Source organism: Ovis aries, chromosome 1 (genome assembly GCF_016772045.2).
Source record: "Ovis aries strain OAR_USU_Benz2616 breed Rambouillet chromosome 1, ARS-UI_Ramb_v3.0, whole genome shotgun sequence".
Lineage (NCBI taxonomy): Eukaryota > Metazoa > Chordata > Mammalia > Artiodactyla > Bovidae > Ovis > Ovis aries.
The window spans coordinates 190,053,329-190,077,049 of record NC_056054.1 but is presented as its reverse complement, the minus strand read 5'-3'; the positions used below and the strand labels follow the sequence as shown (position 1 = coordinate 190,077,049).

Sequence of the window (23,721 nt, the reverse complement as noted above, 5' to 3'; positions counted from 1 at the left end):
GGTCTCTGCTGCTCAGTGCTTTGGGTAGGGTGTGGTAGGATTGGATGGAGCCCTGTTTTCCTTTGGGGTAAGCGTTCTTGACTGTCAAACACTGACCTAAGAACTCCACCCAGATCCAAACTTTCCCTGCTGTCTGGAAGTTGCTCTAAGTGAGTTCAACCTCCTGAAATTTTGTGTCTTGTTAATGAAAGGTACTGGGGTCTGTTAGCCTGACTTGCATCAAAGCCATTCAACTGACACGGTGTTGTGGTGAAGGAAAGCACAGTGTTTATTGCAGGTGCCAAGCAAGGAGACTAGGCAGCTCATGCTGGAAAGACCCTTAGCTCCCCAAGGACTTTCAGAGAAGAGTTCTTAAAGGCCACGTTAGGGGTGACGGTTGCAGGGAGCCTGATCAGCTCGTGAGCATTCTTCTGATTAGCTTATGGTGAAGTAGTAGCATGAATTTTTTTTTGAATTTCAACTGGTCTGGGGCCTACCATCATCATGCAGTCAACTTCCTCTACTTGGTGGGGGCTTTAGTTTCTGCCAAACAACTCAGGGATATGACTCAGGGTGTCAGTAGCCCTTGAGGAGGAGCTAAGGGTCCTTGACTTGGTTTTCTGCCTGAGCTATTATTTTGCTTTTCTTGACTGCATTTCTTTGTTTCTGCATTTTCTCACTTCTCTGATTAAATTTTCTCTTTGGAACTTGGGGAAGGCCTCGGAGGAGGCTAAAGCTTTTCTACAAACAAGAGTCAGAGGACACAGGGGCAGGAGGAAGGTCTATCCCTGGAAGGCCCCTCGGACCTGTTGTCTTCTGGACATCTTCCTGAGCCCTTGCCTATTGCCCTCTGACCCAGAGGATGGGACCTCCAATCACCCTAGTCCACAAACCACAGCCCAAAAGTCTTGATCAGGTGACCCATCATCCTTGAGCTAACGGAATATACATCTCAGGTTGCTATTTTATGTTGTTTGACATTGTAGTCTTGGCCTTTAGGCAAACATTGTAACAATGCAAGGAGAATCTACTTTAAGACACTTTTAGTATCTTAAGGTGTTTTTCCTTGGAAACACGCTGAGGCTAGTTTGTATTCTCCATAAGCGAGCATGAAATAGTAGGATTATTTGCATCTCCTGTGTTTCCTGCCACCACCGGACACACACACACAGTGGGTCAGCTGCCTGTTACCCGCACTGACTGTTTGCATTGTGGGAAACTGAGGCCCAGAACCTGGACTAAATCGCTTTATGATTCTTGGTTAGAGATTCAGACTTGGGGAACCTTGCAAGTAAATAGTTAACCTTGTTTCTACTGAATTTTGCTCATTTTGATTAGCTTGAGACCCTTCCCAAATCTATTACCAGTTCAGCCCTTCCTGCCACCACTCAAGCATGTAGCCCACAATTTTCCAAGTCTTCCCTGATAAGTGCGCTTTATTTTGGTCAAAATTTTAGGAAACATTTAGTCTCTGTTTTGTTCAGTGAGTTTTCTCTGGGTTGCATAAGGAGAGCGCACCCCAGGCTGAAGGACATGCGTGGACCAGGAGCAGCCGAGGCGCCCGGTGTTATGACTGTTACTCGAGAGGCACACAGCGTTCCTTTCAGTAGCCAGTGAGTGTCTGGCTGTTGTTATTGATCAGACTGGACCCACTTTCCCTTAAATGAACCTTTGTTAGCCTGTTCTAATTTATAAAATGCTCTTGAGGTGAGTGATCTCATTTGGTTGTTTTCCTCTACCGGGAGTTGGAGGTGGCTGTTACTGATCACCCCTGTGGGGGAGACTGTGGCCGAGAAGATGGGCATGTTGGCCACGCTCCCCACTGGTGGTGGTTGGCCCAGAGCCTTGACCTAAGAAAAGCCCACCTACCCTAACCCTCAGGGGATTCTCTTCTCTGGACAGCTGCTTCCTGCCATCTCGTGGCTTGGCTGGGCTTCTGGCAGCCGGGCTTCAGCGTGGCCCACTCCTGTCACATGCCATACCGACTCTGTCCATTGAGAGTGCTGCTCCAGGCTCTGAACAGGGGCCAGCTGAGGATGGAATATGGCACCTGTTCACCAGCCACAAGAACATGACAGCTTTCCAGGTTGAAAATAGTCACCCTCTCATCCTGTCGCAGTGACCAGAGGAAAGGGGAGGGAATTCACGTCTCCCCAGATGCGGATGGCATTTCCCCACAAGTGCCTGCCAGGCAGATCGGGCAGATTAAGCCAAACTTGAGAAGTTGATCTGGGGCACCTCTGTTTCTTTTGGCTGCAGGCCTTCTGTTTTTCTTTCTGAGTCAGCATTCTTGGGGGCCTGTGAGGACTCTGGTTCATTGCATTCAGCTGATTACAGACTCCTTTGAAACTGGAAAGGTGAGTTCAGTAAGGAGCTTGGGATTTTCCATCTTCTCTCCATGGCCTGAATCTCCCTGTAATTGATAGAGTTGGGTCAGACACCAAGGCCTTTCCTTGGTGCCCTCGTGTGAAATGCAGCAGTAATAAGAGAGACTTGGCAGCTGGGCACCAAGAAGAAGAAGTCAAATGCTAGAACCAGAAAGGCAACGATGTCCTTTGAGAGGGTTCTGCTGCCTTTGACAGTGGAGTCTTGACTTTGTAGCCAGTGAAAGTAAAAGTCGCTCAGTCATGTCTGACTCTCTGCAACCCTGTGGACTATACAGTCCATGGAGTTCTCCAGGCCAGAATACTGCAGTGGATAGCCTTTCCCTTCTCCAGGGGATCTTCCTAACCCAGGGATCAAACCCAGGTCTCCCACATTGTGAGCACATTCTTTACCTGCTGAGCCACAAGAGAAGCCCAAGAATACTGGAGTAGGTAGCCTATCCCTTCTCCAGGGGATCTTCCTGACCCAGGAATCAGACCAGGGTCTCCTGCATCACAGGCGGATTCTTTACCAACTGAGCTATCAGGGAAGCCCTTTCTAGCCAGAGCTATCATCTTTAAGTAATCTTGAGGTTTGGGGAAGCTTAGCTTAAAGCAGCAGCACCTTGTTTAGCAGTGGTTGCATTTTACTGCTCATATGCAGAAGGCAGCATGCAGTCCAGATGAGGGCAGAGGCTGAGGGGCTTGTCAGGGCCTCACCTACTGGGAAGCAGCATCCGCTGAGCTCGTCAGGGCTGGTTCATTGACACTGAGCCAAGGACAGAGGAGCAGCCGCTCCCGGGACTGAGGACGCATCGTTGTTCACATCTCCCAAGAGCCTTTTGCTGGAGAAATCTGAGCAAGGTGCAGGCACGGTAGTGAGTGCAAAGCCTGCGACTTCTGCTTGACCACGGCCGTGTGTTGCCACAGGAAAGAGTTTCTAATTTTTATTTCTCATGTCGCCCTGAAGTCTCTGTTTTTCTTGGGCATTTGTTGAGAATTTAAAATATCTCAAGAATCATGTTTAAACATCAATAATTACTGCTTTTCCTTTTCTAATTTCCAGTATCAGATATCTTCTCCAGGGTTTCAGGCTTGCCCTGATGGCGTTCACAGCCTCCAAGAGCCAACAACATGTTTTGAGCATCCACGGTGTACCTGACACCATGCTTAGGCATTGGGCAAGCAAAAATGAAACACCATCTTTGATTTTGTATGGGTTTGCAGGCTACTGAGATGCATCACATGGGGAAACAAATATATCTGTGTAATAAGTGATATATACTATACTCTCCCTGTTAACTAAGTATTCTAGTTGACTTAAGAACATGCTCAGGACTCTTTAAAGAAAAAAAAAGAAAGAGAAACCCTTAACCCCTGACCCCCCCCACTGTGAGCTCCTCTCCTCCATACTCACAGCCGTATTCCTCAGAACATTTGTCTGCACCCACTGACTACACGAACTACCTCCCAGGCAGCCCTCACCTCAGTCCAGTTCGGATTCAGCCCCACGATTCCACCAGAACAGGTCTTCCAGGCCCCATATGGCTGTGTCCTGCTACGTCTAAGGCTTATCAGCCCTTGGCTTGACCTGAATGTCGAATAGCAGCTGAGCACCTTTCAGTGCTGGGATTGTCTGCGGCGCGGCTTAGCCATCTGCCCCTCTCGGGCGTTTCGCTGTGCCCACACCTTCAGTCACCCTTGTGGTGCTCGGTTGCTCAGGCCTGTTTCCACGCTCCTTTCAGCTTTGTATGTCCTAAATGCACCTCAGTCTCAGGACGTTTCAGACTGATTCCATGACCTTCCTCCCAGCTGTGGTTCTCTTCGGATTTTCCTTATCTCCCCCTTTTGTTTATCCACCTGTACAAGCCAGGAACCCGGAAACCATCCTTCTTCCTACCATCTCCCCAACTCCTGCATTCCTTCTGCTACCAAGTCTTGTCCTCACCCCTCTTCTGTTTGGAATTCGTCTTCTCCCCATCTGGGCTACCACTGTCCTAATTCGTCTACTCCCCATATTGCAACCAAAGTAGTTGTTTAAAAACAAATATATGCTGCAAAAATATAAAAAATCAAATATATACTGCAGCCAAAGTAATTGTTTCAAAACAAAGATATGCTAAAGTTCAGCATGTTTCAGAAGCTTGGAGTGGTTTGGAATGGCCAGAACTTGGGGTGCCTGGGGGCACAGGGGCAGCTGAACAGACTCGAGAGGTAGGCCTCGAACAGCCTCGTATGTCGGGGACAAAAGTTTAAATGTGGAAGCTGTGCTTTCGGTGGTGAGCTGTTGAAGAGTTTTAAGCAAAAGGGTGTCGTGACATAGTTGACAGTTCAGGGGAGTGATGGAGGAGGCCACGTGGACACTGACCTGAGGAAAGGGCAGACCATAGTGTGAGGACTCAACCAGGAGAACGCTGCAGTGTCCCGCTGAGGCACTCAGCCTCCCTCTTGGGAAGGGAGTTTATTGTCCAGCCGTCTGGGGGCTACGGGCTAAATTCACGCTCCTCAGTCTAGCCCTCAGGCCCCCCTTCCTCCTCCTCCCTCCCACCTTCTTTCCCTCCCTTCCCTTCTGTCTGTTTCTGTACACACTTGCCTGCGGACACGTATGCCTACAAGCACACATGCAGACAAATAGACCCACGTCTAGACCCTGGGTAGCCATTCTCATCCACCTCTCCTTTCCAGCTACTTCCCCTCTAGGCTGCCCACTCTCTCTATTCACCCTCACAAAGGAATGCATCCTATGTTTTGCACCCCAAATGCCTTCTGTCCTCTACTATTCCAAAACCTGTAGCTTAGCCTAGAGCCTGTCCCAGTCTCTCTCTGCCCTGACCTGGAATAGCAAGTGTCAGTGGTGGAGGGATGGGAGAGCCCACCTAGTTACCGCCCTTACTGTTCACATAGGAAAACAGAGGCCAAGAGTGATTTAATGATCAGTGATTAAAAGGGCCAGCCTTGGGCATGGGTCTGTTGCACATTTTTAAGCTATAAAATACCCTGGGTCACCTTGACCATTTATCCTATGTGTTGTTCTAATTGTTATGACTTAGTCCTGACTAAGTCACGACTGGGCTGGAGAGACAGTACATGTAGTGGTTAGGGCTCCAGAGTTAAACAAATGTGGTTCCAAACAGCCCTGATTCCTACCTGCTTTGTGACTTTGGATAAATTATGTGGCTTCTCTAGGCTTCATTTTCCATACTTGCAAAAATTAGGGTAATAATTATACCATTACATAGGGCGATTGGGACTATTAATGGGAACACTCAAATTAAGTGCTTAGAAAATGCCTGTCCTATTGTAAGTGCCCCCAAAAGTTTCTCTATTAAGAGATTTTAATGATTTGATGGCTCAGTGAATTAGAAATTTCTTAAAGGCAGCACATGATACAGTTCCCGTAGGGCACATTAACAGAGAATTCCCCCAATCCTGGGAGATAGACGAGCCACTGGACCTCTTTTATTGATGAAGAAGCTGGACCGCTGCCAGAGCCAGCAGGTGGCTGGGAGAGGTTGTGCAGTAGGTGGCTCCGTCCAGAAGACGCGCCCCCAGCTGAGGGGTTCCAGGTCGAGTGGCAGGGTAGGGCCGAGTGGGTCTGAGGAGACTCTCTGTAGAGCTGGCGTCTGGGTTGGTGTGGAGCAAGGAGCGCTGTGCTCTCTTTGGGAGGGGCAGCCCTTAGTTGGCAAGTTCTCCAGTCAGTAACTCATCCTTGGCAAGAGCAGGCTGTGTTTACAGGCTCGGGAAGCGCGTGGTGAGAAGGACACAACCCCTCAAGAGCAACTTCTCTCCTGTCCCTGGAGGTTCATTTAGTTTCCGCTGAGGTGTCCGGAGCCAGGCCGAGACCGCTCACGCGGGAACTGAGGAGATGCCCTGTGCATTTCTCTGTTCTCTGATTTTCCAGCAGCAAAAGCCAGTGCATGGAAGGGAACACTGAGACAGTGGGAGGGGCCCTTCCCATGGGGACCAGACTCACAACACGAGAACGCTCGGCTGGTATGTAATCCTAACCTGCTCCTGGGCCAGGCGCCAGGGAGAGCGCCTCTCAGGAGGGTTTTCCCCTTCCCGGCCCCAGACACAGACGCGGACCTTTTAGAAGCCTGTGTGTGTGTTTGGCCACGTGGAGGGCAGCCCAGATCTGGCTGTGGTTGCATGGAGACTATGTGAGTGCCAGGATGTCTGTGACCATGCCCTTCTGCTGTTGTGTCCACAGGCTCAGAGAGAGGCTCTGAACACTGGCTGATGCTAAGGAGGGCAGGGCTATGCACTGTCTCTGGCTCAGCAGTGGCTTGGGATCCCCGAGTCACACAGACACCAGGGGACTGGAGGCACACAAAGCTCTGAGTTGCTTTTCCTGCTTTTTTTAAGACGGCTTTTAGAGAGTTCTAGAGGCTGTGCCCTGGGTGTCACCCAGAGGTGTCCACACCGCAGACAAGGCCTGACTTCTGCGGCAGGGAAATCACCCAGATGAGCAGAGGTTTTCCAGCCCACATCCCTTCTTGTTCTTTTCTCTCTTAACCACTTCCTGTTTACATGCTGCCCGTCCTGGGAAGAGTGGGAGAGAGAGGAGGGGGAGATGACAGACAGAGGGCTGTGGGAGGAGAAGCACTGGGGGCTGCTAGGGAGGCAGAAGGTAGAGTATATACTTGGTGAGAGAGGGATGCTGCCAGCGGGAGAGGAAGAGACGGGAGTGAGGGGCGCACCCTTCCAGTCCAGGGAGCTGCTCGCAGCCCTCCGCTCCTCAGCCCGGAGAGGAAGAGCTGCAAGCTGATCAGCAAACGAAGTGCAGTGCGTTCCCAAGCTGCATGGAAACTATTTTTGGACCTGCTGTGGAGAGAGATGATTTGTACCCAAAGCGTCTGACGTCTGTGGTGACCCTTGTTCCTGGGCTGGGCCAGGATGGGGAGAAGACACCCACTTCTGTTTCTGCCCATCCCAGGCTGGCTCGCTCCTTCTTCCAGCCCCAGGGCTCTCACACAAGTTCCCTGAGGTCACCCCAGGCGTCTCTTGGGTCTCTGCAGACCAGGGTCCAGCTGGGAGCTGAGGGCCACATATGCTCTGCCTCAGACGTCCTGCTGTCCCCTTCCTGCTGAGGCTGGAACCCCGCACCCCCCAACTCACATACACAAAACAGGGCCTCCGGAACCATTGGGTGTCAGCCTCCACAGCAAAGCTCTGGGGTCCAGCGAGCAGTTCCACCAAACCCTGAGTGTTCTCTCTTTGGGCTGGATGTGGATTAAGTCACTTTCTGGGAGCTTCTAACTCTGGAAGTCTGTTTTCTTTTGTTTTTTCTTGGCTGTGCCATGCAGCTAACCAGATGTTAGTTCCCCAAGCAGAGATTGAACCTGGGTCCCGGCAGTGAAAGCGCCAAGTCCTACCCAGTGAGCCTCCAGGGAATTCTCTAACCCTGGAAGTCTTTGATCCAAGCTCCCAGAAAGTGTTTCCTCTCCGAACTCAGATCATCTGCTCCAGGCTTCCCTTCCCTCACCCTCCCTTTATTATGACAGTAACAACAACGATGAACCTAGCTAGCATTAATTGAGCACTTTTGTCGTTTAGTTGCTAAGTGTGTCTGACACTTTTGTGACCCCCTGGACTTTAGTCCACCAGGCTCCTCTGTCCATGGGATTCCCCAGGCAAGAATACTGGAGTGGGTTTCCATTTCCTTCTCCAGGGGATCTTCCCAACCCAGAGATCAAACCTGAGTCTCTTGCTTGGCAGGCAGTCTTTACCACTGACCCACCAGGGAAGCCCATACGTCAAACACTAAGTGCTTTATACAGGTTAAGTGACTGAACTCATAACAGCAAGCCTACAAGGGAGGCATCTTTATTGGCCCTATTTTATTTTTTTAAAGAGTGTTCTTGATTTTATTTGAAGTTACAGTTTATTGAATTTTTATTTTTTGGCTATGCTGCATGGCGTAAATGCAGGATCTCAGTTTCCCAACCAAGGATGGGACCCATTCCCCTGCAGTGGAAGCACGGAGCTTTAACCACCGGACTGTCAGGGAAGCCCCTATTGGCCCTATTTTAAAGTGAAGAAACCAACATGCAGAGGGGTTAAACATCAGTTACTTCTGGCAAATAGCAGAATCAGGAGGCAACCCAGGCTCCCTGATTCCAGAAGCCACATGTCAGCCACCGCTCTACCGCCTCAGTTTCTGAACGTTCCCTGTATCCCTGCTCTGTTGCCCATCACCCACGTTCCGTGGTGTGTTTACTCCCCTTCACCCTTTGCCTCGTGCAGGAATGTTCACCCCTCCTTTTCCTGGGGACAAGGGGCCTGGCTGTCTCCTATCTGGGTCAGTCACCCCTCGCCCAGCAGATCCTTGCTTTCCACTCCCTTGAACTCCCCCCCTTTGAAGCTGTGTCCTTCCACGGCACAATCCCATACTTCTTCTCACCCCTGTCTTCTGATCACCCATGCACAGTGCTGTGACCACCGTCCAGAGCACTGATCCTTGCTTGCTCTGCTCCAAGGGCAGTCCTGTGTCAGCTGCTGCAGGAGGGGCTTGATTTGCAGTAGCACCAGTATTTCTGACGACACTCCCATGAGGAAGGCATTGTCCTCATTGACACATAAGGACGTGATCATCAGTCAGGTTTAGGGATTTGCCCAAGGTGACATAGCCAGTGGTGCAGGATACACTTGAACATGGATCACACACTTGAGCAAGTATGCACAGCCCCCAGCCCTTCATGCAGCTGATCAGGATTACCCTGAGCTCCTCCGGCCACAGCCCTCACCCCAAGCTGTTCAGTTTCCCTTCACCACCCTCCCCACTTCCTCCCCACCTCATTCTCTTTCGGCTGTGATCTCTTTAGAGTTTGTTCTTCCCTTGATCCTTCCACTTGCCACCAGATTTTCTCTTTTCTGTATCTTTCTCTTTAATCAGAAGGATGCTCAAATATCCCCTCTTTAAAATCCCCAACCTCCTTCCTCCCCATCTCTTCCTTTCTCTGAACATCCGGATCCCTTGTGGGAGCTGCCATGCTCTCTGTGGCCACTGCCTCACCACTCTGTCACTGGACCCCACCCTCACATCCCGCTGCACTGTAGAATTTGCCCTTGTTGGCCTCTGCAGGGCTCTGGTTCTGGCTGGGGCTTCCTCACAGGCCCCCCCTCCCTCCTCTCCAGCAGCTCCTTCCTGCCCGCTTCCTCGGCACCCCTGCCTCTGAATAGCCCGTATTCTACTTTATCAAGGGAGGCAGGGGGCTGCGTCTTGGCCCGTGGCCCACACAAGCACCGTTTTGCTGATGGAAAGCTGTTGAATTCTGTACAGCTGAAATTCTGTATAAATAGACACATTTACAACTTCCTGTCCATTTAACTATCAATCATTCCAACAAAGGTACTAATAATAACTTGCACATGTAGCAATTCACAGCTTACAAAGTACTTTCACATGCCCTTCAGTATCCCTATCTGTATGTAATGAAAATATTTTTTACGTCTGCAGAGTATTAAACAGGCATCATGAAATTCAGCACACTCTGCCAAGGTGCTGGGGAAGTGTTATAAATGAGCTCTGTTATGAAGAGTTCTTGCTTCGGCCCTCTGGGTGCTGTTGGCCAGCATCGTGTTCCCGTTCCCCGTGCGGCTCTCCTGCTAATAGATGGGTTATTGAGCCTGGGGACGGGACCCAAGTGGCCCTTGTCATTTAATAACACATGTTGCTCCTAGGGTGTTAGGAGAGGCCAAGGGCTGACCAGAGGCTGTGGAAATCTGCACGTGTGGGTTGAGGGAAAGGCAGGTTGAGGCCCAGCTGCAGGATCTGAGATGTCTGGGTTAGGATACAGTGTGACCAGATTTGCATGGTTTGTGACACTCTGTGCGGGTCACGCTTTCTGGAGGAGACGTGGAAGCTTTAGGCTGAGATGGCGCGTGGCAGTGCCTTGTTGCCAGCTCCTCTGGTTGGGAGGCTGTCCTTGGAAGATGGTGTTGAGGGTGATTCTGAGGCTAATCCCGGGCTCCCTGGCAGAGACTCCCCTGATTAGACAGTAGGCTCTGCCTTGGGAGTGAAGGAGGGCAAGGTGCGTGTGCCCCTCTCTGTAGCTGCTTTACACTGTCTTGGGAGGCAATGGGCCACCTGACGGACAAACTGGGCCCATCTAGGGAGTCCCTGAGGACAGCCCTTAGGCGGATTCAGCCATTCCAGCAAGTGCGGCTTCTCTCCTAGTGTGACTTGCTGGGACTTTGCGTTGGAAGTGGCAAATGTTAGAAGCCAAAGAGCCCCATGGATGAGGACTTTCCAAGGTCCTGCGGCCCCTGTGGCTCCCACCTGCTGCCCCACTAATGGCGCGGCTCTGGGTGTCCTCACTCACAGGCTCTTTGCACAGCATTTCCTTCTCTCCATGTCCTCGCTGCTCAGGTGCTGGGGGGCGGCTTCCAGGGATGGCTTACGTCTCTGGCCATGAGTCCAGCCCCTAGCCACGGTGGTGACCACCGACTCCTAGTATCTGCTGCCCATGACTCCTAACTCTGCTCACACCCCAGATCCAGGAACGCTCAACTGCTTTGACCTGGGGCTGGGTTTTGGAGCTCTCGGGTCCTCTTGGTATCATATGTGCCTGAGGCAGCTGGGTGTACTTGCCAATCAACAGTCATGCGGGAAAGTACGAGCAGTTGGCAACTTTGCTATCTTCTCATTGAGCAGATCTTTTCACATGAGAAGCTCAGTCACAATGGGGAGCAAGTTCTTCTTTCAACACACACATACCCACACTTCACCACAAAAAAATAATATACTACCTCTTCTCCAAACCACTGACAGTTTGGAATAGTTGTCAGGTTACATCTGGTTCATTTTACATTGCTGCCAAATACAGAGTAAGAGGGAAGACAACACTCATCCAGGTCAAACAAAGCAGTCCCTCTGGCCTGAGTGGTGTCTTTGCTGTGGGTAAATATGGCACCAGTCATGCCTCTTCTGATATTTTTGCTTTATGGGATGCTGTGATGTACAAGCCACTGGAGAGGCCAGAGCTAATGAAAAACCTACCCCTGAAGTGCGCTCGCTTTGAGATGCGTTTAAAAATATATGGATGGACGGAAGGGGGGAGGGATGTGTGATGGAGCAGGTGACATGCTGGGGGTGGGAGAGCTGGGAAATAGGCGGATGTTCACACTACAGTCTTTTCATCTTGGCTGCAGGTTTGGAATTTTCATAATAAAATGTTGAGGGGGAAATTACCCTGACAGTGAACCATTTTAATTTAAAACAGGCTCCTGACCAATGTGATCCCGAGGCCGAGAGTGAGGGAGCTTGCTGTGTGGATTGGACCCCTTTCATTTGGGAAGACTTCCCTGTGGAGGGTGGTTTCCTGCCTCCATAGCTGTTCGAGGACTGGTGGGGAGGAGGGGCGTGCAGGCCTCCCTCCCTGGAGTGGCTGTGTGCTCTGCAGCCCCCCACAATCGTAACCCTTGAGCCAGGGGTGCTGCTCTCCCCTGTGGCCCACACAGCACACGCCCGCCTCCAGGCAGTTAAACTGCACTCCGCAGCCTCCTCCTGGCTGGGCCTGGCTTTCCTCACCTCTCCCAGAGGGCCGCCATGTGCCTCGACACTGCCTGTGAAGTGTGTGTGTGGTGGGGGATGCTGTTGCCCAGTGCTGTGTCTGCCGGGGCTCTGCGTCCCTGGGCTGTGGTCCATGTGTGGGGGGTTTGGGGGGCTGGGGCTTGTAGGCTCCAGATGGCCACCCTTGTCTCCCGCAGGTCCCAGGCACTACAGTGAGGACTGGGCAGAGAGGGGGAGGGGGACAAGAAGGAAGAAGGGGTGAAGCGGCGCTCTGAAGTTAGGTCCTGACCTGAACTGTGGATCACACTCGCTGGGGGTCTCGCAGAAGGTGCTGAGATCCAGCTCCCAGGATAGCTGACGCAGGAGTGGGAGCAGAATGCAAGCCCTCCCCCCGCATCTGACACCATCCCCCGTCTGTCTGGTCTCCTGCTAGTGTGTCTGTGGATTCTCAGTAAATACAAATCCTTGGGCCTTTTGGTATCAGTCTTAGAAGAATGGCATGAGAAAGGAAAGTATGCTACAGTAGCAGTGTAAGGAAGACTTTAAAAAAAAAAAAACTGCCCTTTATAGCATTGCTTTCCACTGTGTTAGCACAGAGAACAGGAGATCCATGAACGGTCAGGCCCCCTGGAGGCTGGTACTCCCCATGCACCTCCCTGCCCAGCAGGTGCACGCGTGTGCCTGGCGCACACACAGTCCCCTGAGCCCAGCAGCCCCCTGCCCTTGATGCCTGCAGAGCTTGGAGGGGAGGTCCGGGCCCTCCTCCCTTGGAGGCTGTAGAACGGACAGGTCCCCCCTGCATGGGGGACCAGGGGTACCCTTAGCCAGTTCTCCTTGTGATTAGGGCCTACTCTGTCTCCTGAGAGGCTGCAGATCCTCAAGTTCAGACTGTGGGTCCTTGAGCCATACTCGTGGTTTGGCCACCCTCAAGCTGCTTCATCCTTCCATGTGTCGTTTTCATCACTTGTGAGCAGGGGATGGTTGTAAGAATTCTGCGAGTTGACGCTGTAAAGCCTGACACGTTCGTAGTGAGTTCAGTGTTAGCTGCTGGCGCCCTTGGCCCCTGCTCCTGAATCGTCCGCTCTGGCCACAGCTCCGGAGTCAGCATCTCACTGAGACTTGGAGACAGTGCGTGTGTGCGTTTCCGTTGCGGCTGTGACAGGTTACCACAAATGGGTGACTGAAGACGACTCCCGTGTGTTCTCTCACAGCTCTGGAGGTCAGAGTCTGCCATGGTTCTCCCTGGCTACAGTGTCGGCACCGGGAGCCCCACACTCCCTGCCAAGGCTCCAGGGAGGGCCCTTCCCTCACCTTTGCCATCTCACAGAGCTGCGCCTCTTGCATTCCTGGCTCCTCGAGGCCACCGCCTCTGTCTCCAGAGCTGGCAGCACAGCATCTTGCCCCTCCTGGCCGTGGCCACCAGCTTCTGCAGTCAGATCTCCCCTTGGCTTACTCCTACACGGAACCCTTGTGATGGCACTTAGGGTCCCAGGGTAATCTGGGAGACCCTCCTCTGTCTCAAAATCCTTCACTTTATCACATTGCAAAGTCTCCTTTGCTATAGGGGGTCACAGCCACAGGCCCTGGGGCTGTTAGTCACATTAACTGGGGAGACAGGAAGAAGTTCTCTGGGGCCCTGGGCCCGGGGCACAACTTGGCCAAGATCTGGCCCGACTTGGAGCAGCGTCCAGTGCAGGCGGACCACATGCGCCGCCTGGGCGCCCTACTGTCACCTCGTGGTGGCACCAGGCCCTCTGTCTGCCCGGTCAGAGTCTGAGGGCCCAGCACGTGTCTCATTCTGTCGCATCCCCAGGGCCCAGCACGCGGCAGGCGCCAGCTTGGTTGTGTGTTCGTGCGAGGGCACAGCCCGTGCCTCGCTCTGTCGCATCCCCAGGGCCCAGCATGTGGCAGGCGCCAGCTTGCTTGTGTGTCCGTGCAGGCAGGCAGGCACTGATGTGCGGTGTGTGTCCTTTTAGGCCACGGCGAGTGTCACTGCGGAGAATGTAAGTGTCACGCGGGTTACATCGGGGACAACTGTAACTGCTCGACAGACATCAGCACATGCCAGGCCAGGGATGGCCACATCTGCAGCGACCGTGGGCACTGCGTCTGTGGGCAGTGCCAGTGCACAGAGCCAGGCGCCTTTGGGGAGATGTGCGAGAAGTGCCCAACCTGCCCTGATGCCTGCAGCACCAAGAGGTAAAGCCCCCACCCCAGCTTCTCCCGCAGACCATCCTGCCATCTGGCCGGTCAGCCTCCAGGGCCACCAGGCTCTCACTTCCCCTCTCCCACACCTTGCCCATGCAGCCTTGCAGGAGAATGAAACTCTTACTCACATGAACTAGAATAGGGCCTTTGAGGCTCTGGTTCCATGGAGACTTTGTAAAAACAAAACAAAACAACAAAAAGCAAGACTGTTATTCAAGTTTAAAAATTACCAGATTACTAGGTTAGATGATATTGAATTGATTTTGGTACCAAAATAGCATCTTCTTGAGCCTTTAGTGTGTCACTGAGTATTTCAAAAGGACATTCAGCATGCATGTTTTTTCCAAATTAATTTGACCTTCCCCATTAACATCTCCCAGTGTTTCACAGGCCACCTTCCCTGTATAGAAAATACTGCTTTAAACAAAACATCATCAGAAGGTAAATTGGACAGGAGGGCACCCGACCTAGATAGGGCATGCCAGGAACAAACTGCAGTGGCTTTTGAATTTTCTGCTCCATTTGTACAGATAATGGAGCGAGTCTCCGTGCTGCTGCTGAATGCAGAGATTGTCCAGATACAGGCTCCAGGCCTCCACTGACCCAGCCACAGGGTCACGTTCCCCAGCTGACCTCCTCGCAGCTCTGCCCTCCACATTCTGCCGGAGCACGAATGAGAGGCAATGAAAGAGAGCAGGGAGTTATGGCATCGGGAAAGCAAGAGTGACAGCTTGCCTTGATTTTGCTAGAGAAACAGCTGTGCCATCGTCATCCTTGTGCTGAGGGGCCAGGAGGGAGGGGCGCAGATAATCAGAAACAAGTAATAATACAGACGTTGTTTCCTTTTGGCTGGGAGATGCAACTGTGCAATTTTTTTTGGCAGATATCCCTTCCACATGCCTGGCCCAGGCTCCTAATGAGAGGAGGTCATGATCCCCGAGTGGCTGGGGCTGCCGGTCAGTCTGAACTCAGAAACGTTCTGGGTGGCAGAGCCCCTGTCTGGACGTTTGCCACAAATAATCCAGGCGTGGGTAATTGAAAGCTGGCCGCAGATGGAGAGACAAGACAGACAGGGCCAGATTTTATTTTGTGTAATCAGAGGGAAGCCAGGCAGAGTAAGGGAAGAGAAACACAGATCCACTGTAGACCTGCTGAGAGTGGAGAAATAGCAGAAATGCAAACGGAAACATCCCCGGGGAGGAGGTTAGGATCCTGGGTCTGGAGCCCAGATAGCTGTGGCCATCTGAGCCTGGACTCTCGGCCATTATCAACATGCAGTGCCTGAGGGAGGCACCCTCCCCCCAGCTCCCACCAGCAGAACCCTTCTGAGTCTCTGCTCCCAGACCCTGGGGCATGTGAGGCTGTTGGGAGGTGGGGATGAAGCTAGGACAGTACGCGTGGAACCAATAAAAGCAGATAAAACCTGTTTCTTTGCCTTCCTCTGGAGCAGCAAGGCAATAAAGGGTTGGCTTAGGTCAGTTAAAAGGTGCTTGGGAAGACAGCCTTAGCTTTAAATGTTTAAAGCATTCATTTCTAAGAAGACATGGATTTTTTTTTGGTTGTTGTTATCCATTAAGCAACACCAAAGGAGCAAGGAGAGCAGAGGTGCCATCAAGGATCCTCACTGTTCCTTCTTGCTTGTCTCTGGGCCACACTGACACTGCCTTTTTCACAGCCTTCTTGTAACTTAAAAAAAAAAACCAGATGAAGTCCCTTTGATAGTGCCTCATTTCAGGCTGTTTTTCTGCTCGCTGCTTTGCTGAGAACCACCAGGTTTCCAATGTCTTATGTCCTTTTTTTTTCCCCTCTGGTACTTCAGAGCAGGCAATCTCCACTTTCTAGAACTAACCAAACACACCCTTCACCTTGGGTGAGTTCATATTCAGCCTCAGCTGATTTCAATTAACAGACTCCCTGAGCAGAGTCTGTCTCAGCAGCTTGTTTGTTTAAAGGCCAGACTTATGTTAATACGTGACTACAGTAAATCACAAGTTTCAACCCAGTGCGAGGAGCACACGGGTTAAACTGATTTGCCAGTGTGGATGATGAGGGAATGTTCCCTGGAAGCAGGCCTGTTGTTTCCTGACGACAGAGCCTGCAGGTGGAGGCCTCCGTGGTGAATCCTAGTGGAGACCGGAAGCAGACACCTTTCTTTGCGGTGTGTTAATTGTGGGGAGGGGGAGGGCAGCGGCATTAGTGTGAAGGACCAGAGCTGGAGCCACCCCTTCTTGGGGCCCAGCCCAGACTCAGTACCCGCCCACTGGGCTCTGGCCTCAGGGGAAGTGCAGCAATTCCGACTTGTTTAACTGGAGAATGTTTCCATGAAGTCATCCCGGGAGAGAGGAATTTTGTGGCCCATCCTGGGATGGTTGAATTCTTCAAACTATTAGAACCCTAGTAAGAGGGCCGTATCTGCTTTCTCTCCACGATCTACGCACTCGCCCAGCCCTCCTCAGTGTTCAGAAAGCAGAGGAAGGGCTTGGAGAGGGACTCGGAGCGGCAGGGCTCCTGGGTGCTGAGCCCTGCTGCCTTCGAGTCCTCATTTCCCTCGCCTATGAAATAGAGCGACTTAATGAGACGCTCCCAGCTCCCTTCAGGCCTGGCATCCACTGCACGGTTTTGGCCCTGGAAATGTAGTAACTGGTTCCTCCATCCCAAGGAATTTAAAAATGAAGATGAGAAACCTGATGCACGGCAGTTATATTTCCTGCCTATTTTTGCCAGAGAGCCTTCCGGACACACAGCCCTGTTGGTCCCCATAGGCCTGTGGGGTACGGGCTGCTGTCCCCTGTGTCGCTGAGGCTTTGTAAGCTTCCCCTTCACCCCCGCCATACTCTGGTGCCAGGACACAGCTGCAAGGAGGCAGTGGCCTGCCCCACGTGCTTAACTCTGGAGTCCTCACCCCATTTCCTGGAGAAGCCTCTGTTTGGGGATCTCTTACCTCCTTGCAGGTCACTGAGCTCCATCACCTCAGAAAGGCCCTGCAAGTTCACCGTCAGCTGGCAGTTTTGTTCCAACCCACCTCTCCCTGAAGTTGAGTTCTTGCTGCCCCATTTATGCACCCCCCAGCAGTCCCCCAGAGGGGTTAGGGACCCTCTCTCCCCTCCACAACAATCTCAATGGACTGTTAGAGCTTGGCTCCCAGGCCACGTGGGCTCTGTCTGGGAGGGAGAAGGGGGAAGGGCCGAGAGTCTCCAGGACAGTGGTCCTCAGCCCTCACCTTTGCTCAATCCCTGGGAGACCAGGCTCCAGCCCTAGAGATGCAGATTCTGTGGGTGTGGCTGGGACCCCGGCCACGAGGGTGTGAGAACTCCTCCTCAAGGCCAGGAATACTTTTTGTTTTTTTATCATCAGAAGCTCCTTGTTTGGGGCAGACTCCTCAGGGAGGCATTTGACACACTGGAGAGCAGGTGGATGTGGCTCCTGGTGTCAGAATTTGAAAGGCCTCCAGCCTGCAACTTGACATGGGGACCAGACACGTCTCTAAACTCACCTAGGCTCCTCCAAGGACCTTCAGGCTTCCCTGCACGAGGGCGACAGGGGGAACAGTAGGGCTAAGCAGCTGAAGATGGGAGAAGTTAAAGCTTCAAGGGCCTGAAGGAGGGCTGGGATCTGCACTCCTGGGGCATGTACTCTGTTACGTATGTGGGGCTGATCACAGCATTTAACACCCATTTATTGCCTCTCTTCCAAAGAGACTGTGTCGAGTGCTTGTTGCTTCACTCAGGGAGCTCAGCTGACAACCAGACCTGCCAAAACCTGTGCAAGGATGAGGTGATCACACGGGTGGACACCATTGGTGAGTATGCCAAGTGGCCTGGGCAGCTGGCCCCTTTTGGATCCTGGCGGGAGACGTAGAGACTCTATCCTGTGGGGATGATCTTCAGGGCTGCCTGGCAGACAAGATGGTAGTTTTAGCCTTGAGTTAGGAAGTAGCCTCAGGTCCTTGGCCAGTCCTTGCTGGCTCCCCAAGAGGACTTGGGGTACCTGGGCTAGAGCACAGGTTCCAGGCTCTCCAGGGTATAAGACCCTCCCTGTTCATCAGTGTCTGTCCTGTCCCTGGGGCCAGTCCCTTCCTAGCCACATCTTCTCCCAGGCTTCCTGAGAAGTTGGTGTATTAATTAGAATAAGTACTGTTAGCTGCCACAACAAACATGCCTCGAACCTCAGTGACTTAAAATAGTTGGTTTGTCACTCACTGAAAGTGAAGATGTCCCTGGTTGACAAAACCTCCGTTGGTCCTTCATGAGCCCAGATACCCTCTCAGTTTTGGTTCTACCCTCCCCCAGGTCCTCAGAATCCTCTCCATTGAGTCTACAAATGGGGAGGACAGAGGGAAGGATTGGATGGGAGGTTTACGAGGGCTGGACCTGGAAGGGTACATGTAACTTCCCCCCAGAATTCAGTCACCTGGCCACATTTACTGCAGGAATGGTGGGAAATGCCATCCAGGTGTGCCCAGGAAGCTGGGAAACCACGTTTGGTGACCAGCTAGCCAGTCCCTGCCCCATTTGGCCTTAGCCCAGCACAGCTCTCTTGATGCTGCTGGTGTAAGACAAGGCAGAGCTTGCATTCTGTCCAGATGAACCCAGGATAGAATTCCTGCAGGTCTCTGCTCCTTGTTCCTGCCTCCCTGGTCTTGACTGATGCTCTGGCCAAATCATGGCAACCAAGTCATGAATGCCATCAGCGCATAGTCACTGAGCACCTACTGTGTGCCAGGGCTTGTACTGAACCTGGGAGCCAATGGGAAGCCCCACACCCACCCAGTCTGGCCTCTCATGCCAATTTTCCTGCCCTGCTTTTCTGTCTTGGGACTTGAGGCCTGGCTCGCAGCAAGTTCTGCCTGCAGACCTGGGCCATTGCCTCATGACTGGACACCCACAGAAAGACAGGGCAATGCCTCTTCTGACCCACTAACTCGCTCTGGAGCAAATGTTGCTGTTCACGCACAGCTGTGACCTGAATCAGCTGCTTCACGGAGAAAGTTTCTGTTCGAATTCAGCAGTTATCCTTCCTTCCTTCCCCCAGGCTTACACACACACGCACGCACTCACACACATGCTCACACACATACACACACACTTGCTCACACTCAGCCAGACTGGGCTTACAGTTGGGGTTTGAGAGGAAAAGCCCAGGCCTCCGTGTCTGATAACCACTCAAAACTGTCTGGTCCTAGGTAGAGCCTCCTTTGAGCCACAGGCTTACAGAGGGTGGAGCTGGAAGGCGTTCCATGTCACAACATAACCTGGAGTTGTTACTCAGGACCCATGGGTCATTTCCCTTATCACCCGCCTCCCTCTTACTTCACACTCTTCCCGGCTTCCTTCCCCCCAGAAATCAGTCTAACCCCGACCCAGGGAAGCCTTGGACTGTGGATAATGGCTCGGGGGTGGGGGGCGGGGAGGGTGACGCCTTCACCTCAGGTGACAGCCGTGTGGGGACAGTGGGTGTGAGGCAGCGTGAGGAAAGGAGCTGCTTCGCACGGGGAGCGAGGCAAGCAATGTGCACCATGCTGGGGGCTGGGAGTCTCGCTCGTCCCATCCCTCGTGGCGCGCTCTCGTTTCACGTCTCAGGACGGCACTGCCAGCTCTCGGCCTCTGCGGCTGGCTCTCCGGCCGGGGACTCGAGCGTGAGCCCTCACTCAGGCCCCCGCGGGCAGCCGGCCAGCCCCTCCTCTCTCCAGTTCCACTGTCCTGTCCCGCCTGCCCATAGTGCGTCCTTCCCCCCCACATCCCCACAGTGAGTGCTGCAGAGGCTCCCGCGCGTGGAAGGGAGTCTGCATCCCTGGGCCAGTCTAACTCAGCGCTGGGCCTGCATTCTTGATATGAGAGACTCCCAGTCAGCCTCTCTGCACCCCTTTTCTTTGGGGACAGGATTTGGCTCTTCACCCCACCCCTCGGTGGCTCCGAGTTACTCAGAGAGACACTCAGGACATTTCTGCTTGGTTTTCTTCCAGTGAAAGATGACCAGGAGGCTGTGCTTTGTTTCTACAAAACCGCCAAGGATTGTGTGATGATGTTCACCTACTCAGAGCTCCCCAGTGGGAAGTCCAACCTCACGGTCCTCAGGGAGCCAGGTGGGTGAGGCCTGGCCCCGTCTGCTCCCCCAGGGCTCTTGGTTTCTGAGGTATCACCCATCCTCTTCTCACCATCCTTTCCAAACTCCAGAGAGGGGAGGGACACAGTTCCCTGTGAAGATCAGGATCTGAGGCCTCCTCTACCTGACTGCTGTAGTTCAGAAGAAAGATGATTGTTCATCTGGGGACCAGCGCTGGGCCGGAGCTTGGGGGCTGTGACTGGAGGGAGTGGGAGTTATAGGAGGATGGGGTCCTGCCCTGGGGGAGTGCCTCATCTCAAAGGAAGGGGTACAGGCGTGACGGTAAGCACAAAACACACTTAACCTGCGTGGCTAACGACAGTGCAAGCGTGCAAGGCAGGGCCGGACCATCAGGGCTAGAGTCAGGGCACTCCGGGTGCGTGCACGGCCCTGGCTGGGCTGCCGCCTCCTGGAGTGGAGTCCAGGGAGGGCACAGCGCTGTGCTAACATTCCGACAAGTGCTGTGCCCAGCCGCTGAGGACGGCATGCTCTGACCCAGCATGGATATTTCTGCCTCATGCTCTGGGCCCGGGGACCAGTAGCCCTTTTCCTTGGGATAATTAGGGTTTCTGGTATGACCCCTTTTATTCTTTGGAGGAGGTTGGAGCGGGGGTGAAGGTGCAGAAAAAGATCTGCTCTCTTGAGTTCACAGCATTGCAAACTGCTTCCACGTGAGGCCAGACCACATAACGTGCCTTCCCTAGGCAGAGGCAGAGGGAAAGGCTGTGGTCTCAGCCCAGGATGCACGCCTGAAGAATGAGGCTTTGTTTCCAAGCGCTGTCTTTGTGGTTCTTTGAAAATAAGCACATTTGCTCCAAAGGCTGCGCACTAAGGGCTTACAAATGTTGGCTGGCCCCCAGCCCAGCCCTTGTGGAACGGCTTCGTGAAACCTGCCGCCTGGTCCACTCCTGAAACCATTTACGTGAAAGTTGAGACGTGGTCCAGCATCCTGCATGGGAGGCAGGGCTGGGCTGGGTTGTGGGTGCTTTGAGGTGGGGGGATGCAGCCGTGCTCAGGGTGTGTGGGGAAAAAGTGGAGCAGCCTCTGAGTTCTCTTGGGCTTTGCCCTCGATTTGCTGTGTGGCCTTGGGACAGTCACCAGCCTTCTTTGAATCTTTTACTTCATGTGCATTGGAGAAACCCGCCTGCCACCCACACCTCCCAGAAGCCATGTGAGGGTCTTATGAAGCACAGGAAGGCCTCTGGGGAGAGCTGGTGGGCCTGAGGTTGGAGTAGGGGCATAGTGATGCCAGCGGCTTGCTCACCGTGCCCTGGTCCTCCAGAGTGTGGGACCGCCCCCAGCGCCATGACCATCCTCCTGGCTGTGGTCGGCAGCATCCTCCTGACTGGGTTTGCGCTTCTGGTCATCTGGAAGCTGCTCGTCACCATCCACGACCGGAGAGAGTTCGCCAAGTTCCAGAGTGAGCGATCCAGGGCCCGCTACGAAATGGTACGCCAGTGGGAAGCTGGAAGTGGGAAACATGTCAAGCTTAGGGGTCCAGTTGAGTTCAGGCAGAGGCCCCCTAACACCTTTAGCATTCAGAATAAAGAAGCAAAGCCTGAGGGGTGGTGTGTACCCAGTTCTGAACACCCTGCACAGAGCCCCACACCACGCCCAGGTCAGGAGGCTCATGAGCAGAGGTGCTGGGCACAGCCTGAGCAGGGGGAGTCTGGACGGTCTGGACACAGCCCAGGAGGGGACCCCACATACCCCCAGTCTATCGCAGTGTCTGTGTGTGCCTTGCTTCCCCAAGCAGACTGCTTGTCACCCAAGGACAGAGCACAGTGAGTGCCCCCTGAAGTCCTAGTTAGTTTCTGTGAAAACTGGAGGGGACTTTAGAGACCATCTGATGGACAAGGTCCCCTGTTTCAGAGATGGAGAGAGAAAGTTCAGGGAAGGGCAGGGCATTCCAGGCCAGGGGGTTGGAGGAGCACGTCTTGCAGCACAAGGCAGGCACCTCCACCTGCACGCTGAGCCCGCTGCCTTCCTGGTGACTGACCCTGGAAGGCCTCCAGCCCTGTGTGTGTTCAAATGAGTGAATGAACTAACACATGTCCTCTTATCCTCCGTGTTCTCTAGGCTTCAAACCCTCTGTACAGAAAGCCCATCTCCACACACACTGTGGATTTCACTTTCAACAAGTTCAACAAATCGTACAATGGCACAGTGGACTGACAGCTCCTTCCCCTCAGAGGGCTGAGCAGCCAAGCCAGAGACTGACATGCTCGGGACAGCTGCTCGGCTTGATCACTGCTCCCCGCTCCACCGAGCGCAGAGACCTTCCGGCAAGTCCTGGCCGGGAGCCCGTGCAGGAAGGCGCCCGGCTGTGCCGGCTGGCCACCCCTCCAAGCCTGGCCGCAGTACTCTCGGCTCTCCTCAGCACGTCCAGCTTGTCGTCTCAATGAACTGCTGAGACGCGGGCCGCGTCCTCCTTCCGGGAGGGCTGGGCCTCAGATCTGGCCCCACGAGAAGGCTCTTGGGAGGGTCAAGAGTGTGTAAAATCCACAGTCTGGCTTCGCTCGTGTTGATCATGTTTGTATGAAATAAAATGATCGTGCATTTATGTATAGTTCTGATTCCCGAGAATTACCTGCCTGGTGTCTCTGCCTCACACGTGGGTGTTGGTGACGGGATCGAGATGCGTGTTGCAGGCACGTAGTTTGCAGAGGTCAGCTTTCTTCTGCCCATGTTCATCTGGTACTTTTGTAACGAAAAGGAAAGAGATTGTTTGGGATTGAAAGTAAAGATTAAAACCGAAAGATTTTGTGTTTGACACTCTTCGTGACTCTCCATGACACGCACTTACCTTTCTGAAGTCCCCAGCAGGGACACCACACAAGCCAGTCCAATACTCCAGACCAGGGCTTGTTCTGCAGAGCTCCATGCAGTACTCCATTTGTGGCGGGGAGAGGGGCACTCCAGGGAGGGCTGAGCAGATGTCTTTGGACATTCCTAACTCTTACTTAGGTTCAGAACTGTGAAGATCGCCCCTCTGGCTTCTTTCCCATTTCCCAGGTGTTAGGCTGCAAATTGTGCAGATGAAGAAGGGTCAAGCTGTGGCTTCCACATAAAGTGACTTCTTGCACATTATAACAAGTTTCCTATCAGCTGTCCTTCCTGAAGGGCCCTTTAAGGCCTCTCTCTTTCCGTATCTGAATCAAATTATCTGACCCTATCCCCTGTTTATAGATAAGGAAACTGATCGCTGGAGAAGGGATGGGGCTTTGCCACTAATGACAAGCTGGTACAAAGAGCAGGCCTCACAAGAAAAGGTACCTGCTCCTTTTTGCAACATTTCTTTCACTAATCACTTAGCTGCTGCTGGCATCACTTCAAGGCTGTTGGGCTTTCATTCCAGACTCATCTGTTCTCAGCCTTGGACTTCATTTCGGCAAACGCTAAGACAAATGTCTATTAGTAAACAGCTGTATTTATTACCGGGGGCAAATAGGAACGGATCCTGTGTTTCCTTTGCCTTGTGTAATTAGGAGGAAACTGAGACCTTGCAACTTGGTGAGACTGCCTTAAATCCTTTTTGGAATAAAGCCAAATGTA

General features: G+C 52.9%; 1 protein-coding gene across 2 annotated transcripts in view; it reads left to right on the top strand.

The window, feature by feature from the left end:
- ITGB5 (integrin subunit beta 5) overlaps positions 1–22,735 on the top strand; it is a 112,462-nt gene extending 89,727 nt beyond the window's left edge. For both annotated transcript variants that reach the window (XM_027956587.3, XM_042232474.2), the window contains 5 exons: positions 13,833–14,055; positions 17,760–17,863; positions 20,027–20,146; positions 21,449–21,615; positions 22,246–22,735. In XM_027956587.3, the coding sequence (XP_027812388.1) occupies positions 13,833–14,055; positions 17,760–17,863; positions 20,027–20,146; positions 21,449–21,615; positions 22,246–22,341 (710 nt within the window). In that variant the 3' untranslated portion in view covers positions 22,342–22,735. The remainder of the gene's footprint in view (positions 1–13,832; positions 14,056–17,759; positions 17,864–20,026; positions 20,147–21,448; positions 21,616–22,245) is intronic.
- The last annotated feature ends 986 nt before the right edge of the window (positions 22,736–23,721 follow it).